General features: G+C 40.8%; 1 protein-coding gene across 1 annotated transcript in view; it reads right to left on the minus strand.

Moving 5' to 3' along the window:
* Window positions 1–5: 5 nt before the first annotated feature.
* LOC126965628 (BTB/POZ domain-containing protein 9) overlaps window positions 6–12893 on the minus strand; it is a 31536-nt gene continuing 18648 nt past the window's right edge. The window contains exons 12-15 of the mRNA XM_050809300.1: window positions 12150–12389; window positions 7030–7108; window positions 6268–6385; window positions 6–5622 (exon numbers count right to left, since the gene is read on the minus strand). Coding sequence (XP_050665257.1) covers window positions 5507–5622; window positions 6268–6385; window positions 7030–7108; window positions 12150–12389 — 553 coding nt within the window. The 3' untranslated portion in view covers window positions 6–5506. The remainder of the gene's footprint in view (window positions 5623–6267; window positions 6386–7029; window positions 7109–12149; window positions 12390–12893) is intronic.

Here is a 12893-nt window from a genome sequence, read left to right on the forward strand (position 1 = left end):
AAATATTAATAATAATATTTATTTTGAAACATACATTAAAATAATAAGTATCTATCACAGTTTACTTAACCTTAATGTGTGGACAGAGAAAAAGATCACATTCCTATATTAACTAAATAAAAATGAATATTATATAATTGCAATAATGTTATGTGTCACACTATAAAAATATTCACCAAAAGCTGTTGTCGGTCTACATTTAAAATAATAATTGTAATCCATTTACCTTATTTAGTCATTTTCACTGTTATTGTTTTACTATACAAAGCTTATACATAATGTTTATTATTACCTACTATAACATGAAAACCAAAATATTGTACCTACAGGCTTAGATTAAGGTGTGGTCTCCGCTGCGCTCAACTAGGTACCACACTACCTAAGAACAATAGCTTTTTTATTACGGCAACTAATAGATGCTTGTGTGCATTGCATCATGACACTCAATGGCATTTTTAAAATTTTGTAACATACACTTCATGTTATTTCACATTTTAATTAAAGAAATTCAAAATACTTATTGATTTATGTATTTACTATTTATACAAAGTTTTACTACGCAAACCGGCATTTTAGTTTAATTTATGAGCAAGGATTAACAGAACATGTGGCACATCATCATACATTGTTCGAGACTGGCTTGAGTACGACCACTTGGGCGTAGTATTAGTTGCCGCATTCTGCGATAACGCCTGCGGTAACTAGTTGGAGCGCGGCGGAAACCAATCCTTAATTTAAGTCTACAGGATTCAGTTGTACCAATTTATATAAGTATGAGATAAAAAGCTTTCATATTTATCATAAACATGTAAACTGAAATATATGAAGATGATTTCAAACAAGAACAGCCCTCAAAGAGCCTAAGTGCTATTATTATTTTACCATTTCATTTGCAGTCCCCCTAAAAACGAGACCTGCGGGCCTACCATGAACTCTTATTGCGATTCAATTGACAACCTAAAATGAACTGCTTTGCTATTTCGTACCACGACGTGATTGGAGCTATATAATTTAGGTTGACGTCAAATCAACTGATTAAATCGCAATGATGTCAATTGAATCGCAAACTTATTAAGTTCGTTCATTCATTCGTACCATGAGGTAATATTTCAACCTAAACTAGATCGCTTATGTGTCAAAGTGAGCGATTTGAAAAAAGTTGCTACTTACTTAGAGGAAATTGAATCGTTTTGTTAATAACTCGTTATTTTTACGAAAACACCTAAGCAAACATTTAATTTGTAATTCAAAGAACTATATTTATTTATATTACTATTATTTAATAAATACAAAAAAAAGTCTTGATGGTTTTCAATTTTAAAATGAATGTTTAGTACAGGGTGGACCAAAAGTCCATTTACATTTGAATCGGTTGCCGCGTCTAGCAGCGGCGGCGGAGGGGGGTGGAGGTGTTACGCATTGCAAGAGCGGCCAATGGGAATTTAGTACCATGGCGTCGTTTAGCGGTAGTCAACGTGCATTTTGTGTACGCGAGTACTATCGAAACAACGATTCTGCGACCTTAGCTCAACGAAAGTTATGCAATCATTACAAGATACGACACAAAAATCAAGCTCCATCAGGTGTGTAAATTAAATAATGGGTGCTCAAGTTTGAGAAGACGGGTTCAACAATGGATTTACCTCGATCTGGCCGGCCTAGAACGTCGAGGGACCCCGAAAACGTGGAGCGAGTAAAATCGTCTGTTCGTGACCAACCTGGACTATCAACTCGAAAGCGGTCTGCTGTCCTTAACGTGCCAAGATAATGATGTATTAAACCGCATTCTCAAGAAAGATTTAAGTCTACATTCCTATAAAATCCAAATGGTGCAGGAATTAAGGGCTCAGGACCATGCCACTAAGTTGCAGTTTGCGAACGAAATGGTAGAGCGATTCACCAGTTTTACAAACGTTTTTTTCTCAACAAGGCACACATCCACCTAAATGGGCATGTTAATAGACAAAATTGTCGTTATTGGACTGACACTATGTCATGGTGATCAAAAACCCCTGCATTCCAGCCAACCAACCCAGTAACTCTTGACGAATTAAAGGATCGTATGCGCACAGAAATCCAAAACATCTCAACACAAACATGTAAAGCTGTCATCGAAAATTTCCGCTCTAGATTGCAACAATGCCAGAATAATGAAGGATTGCATATGGATGATGTGATTTTTAGGAAATAAATTCCCCTTTTGTTTACTATCGAAAACAATAAATAGTTTTGATCTACTGTTATTACTTTTTTTTAAATCATCATTCAAATTATAAACGGACTTTTGGTCCACCCTGTATTTACTACGCAAAAAAACCGCTAAAACAATATCATTTTAGCTTTCGAAACGCAACGCGTATGGTTGGAGTAAGAGAGACAAACTTATGCAACGACTGTAGAGCGTCATCTCTTTCTCACACCGCGGACCACAGACAAATTTATTTCGTTCATTCTTCCTAAGCGATCCAAACGTCATTCGGTAAAAGGTACTTCATGGTACGAATTTTAGTGATTCAGTTTAGGTACCTAAACTGAACTGCATCGGAATCACATCGCTTATTAAAAGTTGATGATAGGCCCTCTGGAAAGGTCTTGAAACGTCGGGTTAACTAAAATAATAAAAATTTAACTTTCACGCAAAAACTTATGTAAAAACACAGTTACAATAACACGTATTTTAATCCTTTAAAAAGTGTTTTATTTAAATGTGTAACACTCGCGTTAATTAAAGAAAATACTATAAATAGTACAACCTATTTGCTTGTCACAAGTAGAACACGTAAGTAGTAGCTACATAACGGCTTGGTAGTTACTAATTACCAATTTTTCTTATAGTTTCGCTAGGCTGAAGAGCTTGTTCGGTGATTGCCGGTTGTATCAATGTTCAAGTCTTGAACCGGTTAGCGAAATAGACGCGGGCGTTGCTCACCGGGCCACCGTTCAGCAATACTTCAACGACCGTCATTCATATTTAACGTTCTTGTATCAAGATATAACATATTACTAAGATGACTTTATCATCTCATAACCAAGGAGTCTTCTCCTCTTTCCAATTACACACCTTTCCATTCAAGTGAATAAGTATTCACCTTACGCGGTATGTACGAAAGTTATTACTTTTAGTGTCATTATACGTGAATGTTCGTCACAGGCGAATTATTTGAGGCAAACTAGGGACGGGCCTATGGTCGTCAATTTACCAAATGGCATCCGCACTAAGAAATAAAGAAAAACAACATTTAAGATGAAATACTTACACAATTTCAAACATTCTTGAATTCTAGGGAGACTATAGTATGAACTACTGAAAAGAATGTGATATAACTTGGCATAAAATTCGCTGGATATCCAGATTTAAACATTATCATTTTAAATTAATAACACCTAGATCGCCGACATGAGGTCATGCCTAGATGGCCTAGGGAGCGCTGCTTTTAATTCTCTGGCCTTCGTAAAGAAATCAATCTTTTGTCTTTACAATTCTCGCATAAATAAGCAAAAAGAAAGCGTTGATTTCACCGAAGGTAAACATAAATTAACAGTTATTTATGCAACTGTTGTGTAATGAGGGGTATTAAAACACGAATGTGGGTGTGATAATAGTATCACATGAGTGTTTTAATACATAATTATCAACAGTTGCATGCAATACTTTATCTACACCCAGAATATGAATCCTCAAAAAAAGTCCTACAAGTAACCTAATATCATCCATTACTGATTGTATACAAATAAACTAAGTATTAATGAAATAATTATTTATTTTAGTAGTAATTTACTTGAATCGCTCATTTTTTCAAGAAAAATGGCGGGGTTTCGAATAACCTACATTTTTTTTACGGCGTTTCACGGTAGTGTGGAACGCGCGAAAACGAAAATTTTCTTTTATTGAAATTCATACAGATATCATGCATCGAGCAATAAGAATGTGGCTGTTTGTTGAAACTCTTTGCGCATGAAGGGATCGAAAAAAAATACCAAGGAGTGTTGTTATGAAATTCAGTACAACATTACAACACTCGTTTGGATGATGTAATGGTTATTACGACATTGGTTGTAATGGTTATTAGAACATTGAGTGTTTTAATGTTGGTAATATGCTAACTGTTTCAGAATCTTTAATGGAGGATTTAAAGCATGGGTGTAGATAAAAAAAAATTAAATTACGCACGACAACACTACGCTGTTCGATGCGACAACAGACACGTGCGAAATTTAAAAAAATGCTAAAGTGTAGGTAACAGCTGTTCTATCTGCAATGCATACACATATGTAGATATATATATAGTATTAAGTATATTATATTATAATAAGATTATAATACAATGAAACAAAGGTTTTACCTAGGATGTGAGATACATAAGACTGTTAGTTGCTCTGTGCATAAAAAATAAAATACTGTTTTTTATGAATTCGTCAATAATATTTCATTACATCAAGAATTATTTCGTAAAATATGCTGCCTGCTGTTATAATGAAATTGTTTCACAGCAGGACTGTCAAACCGCGCGTCAATAAATTCTCTCGCAGAAAATATGTCCATACAAAACAAATATTGGAAATATAAATAATTATGGGTCCCAAATCGAAATAAAAACTATCATATCTCTCAAGTTAGACTAAACTGCACTCCATGAAGTAATCGCCATTAAAATCCGTACATTATTTTAGGAGTTCACTGGTAACAAACATTTTTATATACTAAGATTAAGATAACAATGACAAATTACTAATACCTATGACAATATCAGGATAATAAAGTGATCCAACATGTTCACTAGGATTTTCTGTATAATATTTTTATTATTACATAATTTTTTACAGTCTCCCCTATCTCATGATATGATTTAGCTAATAATTTAGTGTTATAACTAATGTTTTTGCTCATGTGGGTGTGATTAAAAACAAGTTTAAGAGCACGATTTCAAAGATTAGATGTCTTATATCTACGGGTACGTCACGGGCCCTAGTTTGTCCCAAGCCTTATTTTTATGTATGATTCTAGTCTAAGTTTACCTACTTGAATAAAGTGAGTTTTTTATTAAAATTATTAGTAATGTTAATAAAATTTGTCTAAATGGTGATGTGCAATTTTTCGTTACAATAACAATAATTGTCAGTATCTAAAATTATATACTGTTTGCCCTAGTTCTATAGGCACGGGATACTATTCTTCTACACGGTATTATTCTATGGTGGAATGGAGTGTTGCATATGAAAGGTTTCAGCCCTTCCTTTGATCTCCCTAAAAACTGCCCAAGGATACAGCTCGGTCTGTGTAGTTACCATTCCACCATGATTCCTATAGCCGTAGTGATATAGTAATCAAGTGTAGACGGACCGGGAACGTATCGGGTACGGGTCCGCCACTGACTGCTACGCCCAAAATCAAATAGACTTGATTATTTTTTTCGACACATTCCCAGCACTGTTATGGTTTGGTGTAGCTGGTAGACCCCTTACAAAAGGGAATTCATCGGAGTGTAGCACTGAAGCGAACGCTGCACTAATCTTCCGCGTCATCAAGCTCTTCGGCCTCGGTGGCTGTTTCAGCGTGCGGGTCGGCGCGGGGTGCGACCGAGACCGCACGAGGCGGGCTGTCTTCTTCTGCCCCGCCGCCATCTGCGCACATCAGGCACTGGTTATTTTTTTTTATGGAATAGGAGGACAAACGAGCGTACGGGTCACCTGGTGTTAAGTGATCACCGCCGCCCACATTCTCTTGCAACACCAGAGGAATCACAAGAGCGTGCCGGCCTTTAAGGAAGGTGTAGGCGCTTTTTTTGAAGGTACCCATGTCGTATTGTCCCGGAAACACCGCACAAGGAAGCTCATTCCACAGCTTTGTAGTACGTGGAAGAAAGCTCTTTGAAAACCGCACTGTGGAGGACCGCCACACATCCAGATGGTGGGGATGATATCCTAATTTGTGGCGTGTCGTGCGAAGGTGGAATTCGGCGGCAGGAATCAGGTTGAACAGCTCTTCGGAACACTCCCCGTGATAAATGCGGTAGAAGACACACAATGAAGCGACGTCTCTACGCAACGCCATTATTTAGATGTATTTCAACCCATGTCACAGTATGTCACAACACTACGCGTGTTGTGTCATACTGTGACATGGTGTTGGTTGAGTCCACAAAGTGCGTGTATGCGACACAGTAAGATATGGAAATCGAGACTTTTCCTATATAGACCTGACTTCCCATGATGCAGGCATTATGCCAAACAGTAACATAATATTAAAAGAGTTTAAGGCTATCGCACCTGAGCTTCTTTCGGGTCGGTCGTCGATTGCTCGCTGTTTCTTGGAGCCTTGCTGCTCGTCGAGCTCTTCGCTCACAGTCACCTGCGATGGACACTCCAGGTGCACCAGGTGAAACACCTGCACACATTACCAAATGTAAGCTGCTTCAAAATCGTACCGTAGTGCTTCATATTTCTTTATTTATGTTTTAAAATATGATCGTTTATAGATATAACTGAAGAGTGTTAGTACTAGCCAGAAGAAATATTTAGGGCTTGTATCCAGGTATCAGGTAGGTACATTTATGAGTTCAATACATTTTGATAGTGACTGAAGCCATGTTTGCAGACATCGGTACCACAGAATACTTTCCGCCCACGGAGTACTACTAATAATAATGTACGCTTAGCATAGTGACACTCTTGTTTAAGCGAGACGATGAAAACAGCAACTGTACTGGAATTGTACGATCTCGGCGTTTCTACAAGCGTGTTGTCGCAAGTAAGACAAATAATTAATGATGACTGCGCAACATGACAGGTACCTGATCTTTATAATTTTCATTTCAAGTGTTTTTTCCTCCACAAGGGTGGTGTCATTTAAAATTTTCCTTTACTTGTATGGACAACTCATGTTTACCCAATATAAGCATTTTATAATAAGATGTACCTATGGACAGATCAGACAGATTGAAAAAAACGAATGTACTGGAATGGAGTTCGAAATTAATGGAGAGTCAGACTCGAGTGGTCCAGAGAAGAGGGACGCTGTAGCGAACTCACCTCGTTGACGGAGTTGTTGGTGCCCACCACACGAATGATGGAGACGGGCCGCGCCGGGAAGTTTATCACCTGCCACGACCTGCAGCACGCACACAACTTGGGTAATGACGACGATAAAAACTGTTATTCTGTCACTATACAGCGTAATGGCCACATTCGTGAACACACGAGTACAACTAACCTAACCGTAAGAATAACAGTTTATTATAAATATCATTATTATTTAGATGTTGCGTTCGGAAACTGTTCTGCTTGAAATTTTTATGAAAAACAAACATGATATATTTAAGTAAGCGATAATAATGTTTACTAGTATTTATTTTAAAAATTAAGTCTTTTTAAGGGCAATAGTAAAATTTATAAATCTAAATTTCGATAAGTTACATATAAATTTTTGTGACAGTGAGATAATACGCTCGGCTAAAATGAGTTTCGGAGCGCACCGGATCGCATTGTTTATTTTTTTAACGCGGAGTAATTCCCGGATGTATGGTCACATGGGGTTCGAAATTTAAATCACTTTGCCTCATGCTCGCATCAAAAATGCTTTTTTTCGTTTCTCACGTAGCAACAGCGCCCTTTTCGTGCTGGAGAGGTAAAAACAAAATTTTAATCTACTTTACGTGGGTGCTACTAACCTACGAGTTACAGTTGCTACGAAGATACAGTTTTAACTAGTTTCGGGGTCAGAAGTCCCATTCTGATATCACTGCAAAACCCTTTTTTTAGATGAAAAATATTTTTTATTAGAATTAAAAATATAGAGATGTAATATTTATGCAACTGTTGCGTAATAAGGGGTATTAAAACACGAATGTGATAATAGTATCACATGAGTGTTTTAATACTAATTACCAACAGTATACCTTATACGAGCTGACCCGACAGACATTGTTCTGATCGACTCGTTCGATCTTGACATCAAGAATTATTTCGTAAAATATGCTCCCTGATGTTATAATGAAAGTGTTTCACAGCAGAACTGTCAAACCGTGCGCCAATAAATTATTCTCTCATAGAAAAAAATATGTCCATACAAAACAAATATTGGAAATAAAAATAATTATGCGTACCAAATCGAAATAGAAACTAGCCTTCCTCTCAAGTTGGACTAAACTAAGTAACACTCCCGTTAGTAAGTAATTCCCATTAACATCCGTTTATTACTTTAGGAGTAACTGGAAACAAACATCAGGACACTGGATTTATATATACAACGATCTGTATAGCCGAGTGGTTAGCGATCCTACCTACAGCTAGAGGTCCCGGGTTCGAATCCCGGTAGTTGCAAGCATTTAAATGATGCATATGGATATTTGTTTCCGAGTCATGGATGTTTAAATGTATTTTTTTTATGGAATAGGAGGACAAACGAGCGTACGGGTCACCTGTTGTTAAGTGATCACCACCACCCACAATCTCTTGCAACACCAGAGGAATCATAAGAGCGTTGCCGGCCTTTAAGGAAGGTGTACGCGCTTTTCTTAAAGGTACCCATGTCGTATCGTCCCGGAAACACCGCACAAGGAAGCTCATTCCACAGCTTTGTAGTACGTGGAAGAAAGCTCCTTGAAAACCACACTGTGGAGGACCGCCACACATCCAGATGGTGGGGATGATATCCTCATTTGTGGCGTGTCGTGCGAAGGTGGAATTCGGCGGCAGGAATCAGGTTAAACAGCTCTTCGGAACACTCCCCGTGATAAATGCGGTAGAAGACACACAATGAAGCGACGTCTCTACGCCTCTAAGTGATCCAGCCGTTCACAGAGCACTGGGTCCCCGACAATCTCGAATTGTTCTGCGTTGCACGCGGTCAAATGGATCGAGCTGATACTGGGGTACGCCAGACCAGAGATGACAGCAATACTCCATGTGTGGCCGGACCTGCGCTTTGTAGAGCGCTAGAATGTGGGCCGGCTTGAAATACTACCGTGCTCTATTGATGACGCCCAGCTTCTTCGAAGCCAATTTGGCTTTGCCCTCCAGGTGGCCACGGAATTGGCAATCGCTCGAGATTTCGAGACCCAGTATTCCGATACTAGGCGAGGCTTTAAAGAAAGTGTTATCGAAGAGCGGTGATACGACAAATGGGGTTTTTTTTGTGGTAAACGCGCAAACTTCAGTCTTCTGGGGGTTACATTGGACAAGGCTCAATTTACCCCATTCCGCGACCTTCTCGAGAGAGGACTCGATAGAAGACAGAAGTTTTTCCCGGCACTGGTCGACGTTTTCCCGAGAGAGACCTGCATGGCCCGTGTATACGGCATCACCAGTGCTGTCGTCTGCAAAGCAATGTATGTTGGAGGTGTCCAACATATCATTGATATGCAGAAGAAACGTGGGAGATAGCACACAGCCTTGGGGCACTCCAGCGTTTACGGGCTTGGGATTCGAGCAAAAACCGCCGACAACGACTTGTATGCTGCGCCCAGTGAGGAAGCTGGAGGTCCACTTGCATAAGCTCTCGGGAAGCCCAAATGATGGAAGTTTAGAGAGGAGCGCCTTGTGCCAAACACGATCAAAGGCCTTCGCTATATCCAGGATAACTGCCAGCCATTCCCCCTTGCGTTCAATAGACGTCGCCCATCTATGTGTTAGGTATACCAGAAGATCACCTGCCGACCGAACATGGCGAAAGCCGTATTGTCGGTCGTTGATCAACAGGTGACCCTCTAGGTATACCAAAAGTTGGCGGCTAATTATGGTCTCCATGATTTTGGAGAGCAGGGAGGTTATAGCAATAGGCCTATAGTTTGCCGGATCCGAACTGTCTCCTTTTTTTTGGATCGGATGGACAAGGGCTGACTTCCATGAGTCAGGGACTACGCCTTTGGGATAAGAGGTCTGACGTCCAACGAAAACAGAGCTCGCCTAACAGTTTTCTGTCTTAACTGTACTTCAGGCATAGAGCTCTGACACCGCGGGATGGTCGGCAGTGTTTTTCCGTTGTCGTCAAGAGTCGAGTTGAAGGCGAAAAGAGCGCACAGGAGATCGGCTTTCTCTTTTGCCGTATGGGCCAGGGTGTCATTCCTCATGTGCAACGGCGGCATGGACAGCTGGATGAAGTTACCTAGAGCAGCTTTCGACAACGACCAGAACTTGCGTGTTCCGGTCGGGTAACTGGAAAGCTGCTCGCCGATTTTGACGACGTGCTTTGACATCGCACGGGCGATTTGCCGCTTAAAAAATCTGGAGGCACGGTTATATTTCCTCTTAAGAACTTTGCAGTTCGGATCCTTTGTGCCCAGCGCCGCAACCCACGTTCGATACGCCTGTTTTTTGCAGTCAGATGCTGCTTTAACTGACGCATCAAACCAGGGCTGTGATCTGCCACCGATCGGTACTAAAGAGCTTGGTATAAAAATATCCATGCCCTGTAGTATCACATCGGCTACTGCAACGGCGCAGGCACAAGGATCATCCGAAGGGAAACAAACCTTGCCCCAAGGGTAGGATGCAAAAAAGGAGCGCATCCTATCCCAATCTGCTGACTTGTAGTGCCAAACGCGACGGGTCGCAGGTGGTCAGCGACGTTGGCGTCGGATGGGCACTACACTCCTGGCCAGGCAATGGTCAGACGTTCCGAGATGGGCGTCGACAGAGACCTGGTAACTATCGGGATGTGTAGTCAGCAGAAGATCTAATAAGGACGGCATGTGGCTGTCCACATCCGGGAGCCGCGTTGGCGACTCAACCAATTGGGACAGACCATACGCCAATGCAAAATTATGCACAGATCGCCCGGCGTCGTCTGTGGTACGTGATCCAAGCCATTCGGCATTGTGCCCGTTGAAATCACCCAAGACTACGATTTCTGCGGAGGGGATCTGTGCAAGCACGTCATCAATTGCCGTTTGAACGCAGCCCATGAGGTGATCGGTTTCTGCGTTACCATTATGGGACCTGTAGACGCACGCATAGATGCGGACGCGGTCCAATAAATCTACGCGGAGCCAGAGAGTAGACAGGTCCCTGCCCTCAAAATTGCCGAGACGGCGACAGCGGATATCCTCCCTAACGTACACACATACCCCGGCATGAGGCATAAAATTGTGCTCAACTTTGTACCCGGGGTACGATAAATATGACGTATCGCTAGGTCGAGATATCTGCGTCTCCGTAAGGAAACACAGTGGTGGACGGCGTTTAAGTTGGAGTGAATTCCCCTGATGTTACTAAAGTCCACATTAAGTGTGGAGCGGGGTGCCGTCGTGATACTGCCTCGTTTTTCCGTGGTCATGCGCGGTACTGTGCCCTCCGCAGAATACGAGGGGCAGCCCGAGCGCGAATGCTCGGGGAGGGATTCTCCGGCTCTACAGGAACCGGTACCCTCCTGGGGTAATTTCTCTTTTGATACCGCTCTCATATTTTGTTGGGGGGAAGGGGGGGGGATGGCCTCCGGTCCTATTTGTATTGTATTGTATTGTATGTATTTATGTATGTTGAGGTAAGTATATTGTATTAAATATATCGTTGTCTTGCAACCCATAATACAGGCTATATATGCTTAATTTGGGGCAAGATAATTTGTGTAAAAAAAAGTGTGTCAATATACATTGAGAAGATAATAAACATTAAAAATTTAAGAAAACGTTCGATAGCAAGTCATCGTCATTTGCCTAATATCCCTAATCTACTGTTGTGACTACATAATACATATATACGATATACTTTACAGTCGATAACCTGAGAGTTGAGCATGACATACCAAAATTTCGGTCGATGCGTCACTCGGACGGTCGGCTTAGTTGGTAAGAGCGCTCCCGAGAGGCGCGGGTTCGAATCCCGCGTCGTTCATGAATTTTGGTACAATTTAAATTTATTATATTAGTGTTTAAAAAAAAGTAGAAATTTATTTTAAAGGGTCAAAAGGAGCTTTTTTTATGATACTACGGGACGAGACGAGCAGGATGTTCAGCTGATGATAATTGATACGCCCTGCCCATTACAATGCAGTGCCGCTCAGGATTCGTGAAAAACCCAAAAATTATAAGTGGCACTACAATTGCGCTCGTCTTATTCGTCCAGTAATTTCACTAGCTACTAGCCTGTTGTCATAACTGCCGCATTTGATCTTGTAACGGAACGCCACAGAACCGAAGTTTATCTGAATGTACCTGCAGGTGGCGCGGCTGCGGTCCACCACCATGTCCCAGTGCCAGTAGTTGAGCGACACCTCCACGTAGTACGAGTAGTGGCGGTAGTCGCAGTCCCACAGCAGCATGCGGATGGACGACAGCAGGTAGGGCTGTGCCAACTGCACCACGATGGCGCCCGACCCCAGCTGGTGGCACGTGTAGCCCTGCTCCCAGTCGTAGTGCTCCGTATCGCCGTTCAGGAGCGCGTTGCGGGTGCGGCTGTGGAGTTATTATTATTACTAGCTGACCCGGCAAACGTTGTTTTGCCATATAAAGTATAATTCACGCGATAGTTTTATAAATAATTGCCTATGTGTTATTCTGGTGTGTAAGCTATATTATTGTAAAATTTTTGCGTTAAAGAAGTTCAAACATACATCCAGACATACAAACTTTCGCATTTATAATATTAATAGGAATAATAGGATTACTCTCAATTGAACGTAATGAGACATGAGGTAAATTTCTACGTAAAAGGCATTTAATTTCTCAAAATAGATTCCTTTAGAATTCTTTTTGATGTCATTTCTAATACTGCGGCGCAAGAAACTCCACAAGCATTATTTTTAATAATATATACAATATTGTACTGTCATTGCTATTGCTGATATTGTCTGATCACTTAGATATTCAGCTGTGGAGAAGTAGGATTAACGAACAGCAATTTTTTTTAAAAACATTTAAATTTATTTATAGATAATGCCTAAACAGTGGCTGGGACTT

The sequence above is a fragment of the Leptidea sinapis genome, chromosome 1 (genome assembly GCF_905404315.1).
Source record: "Leptidea sinapis chromosome 1, ilLepSina1.1, whole genome shotgun sequence".
In the NCBI taxonomy this organism is placed as follows: domain Eukaryota; kingdom Metazoa; phylum Arthropoda; class Insecta; order Lepidoptera; family Pieridae; genus Leptidea; species Leptidea sinapis.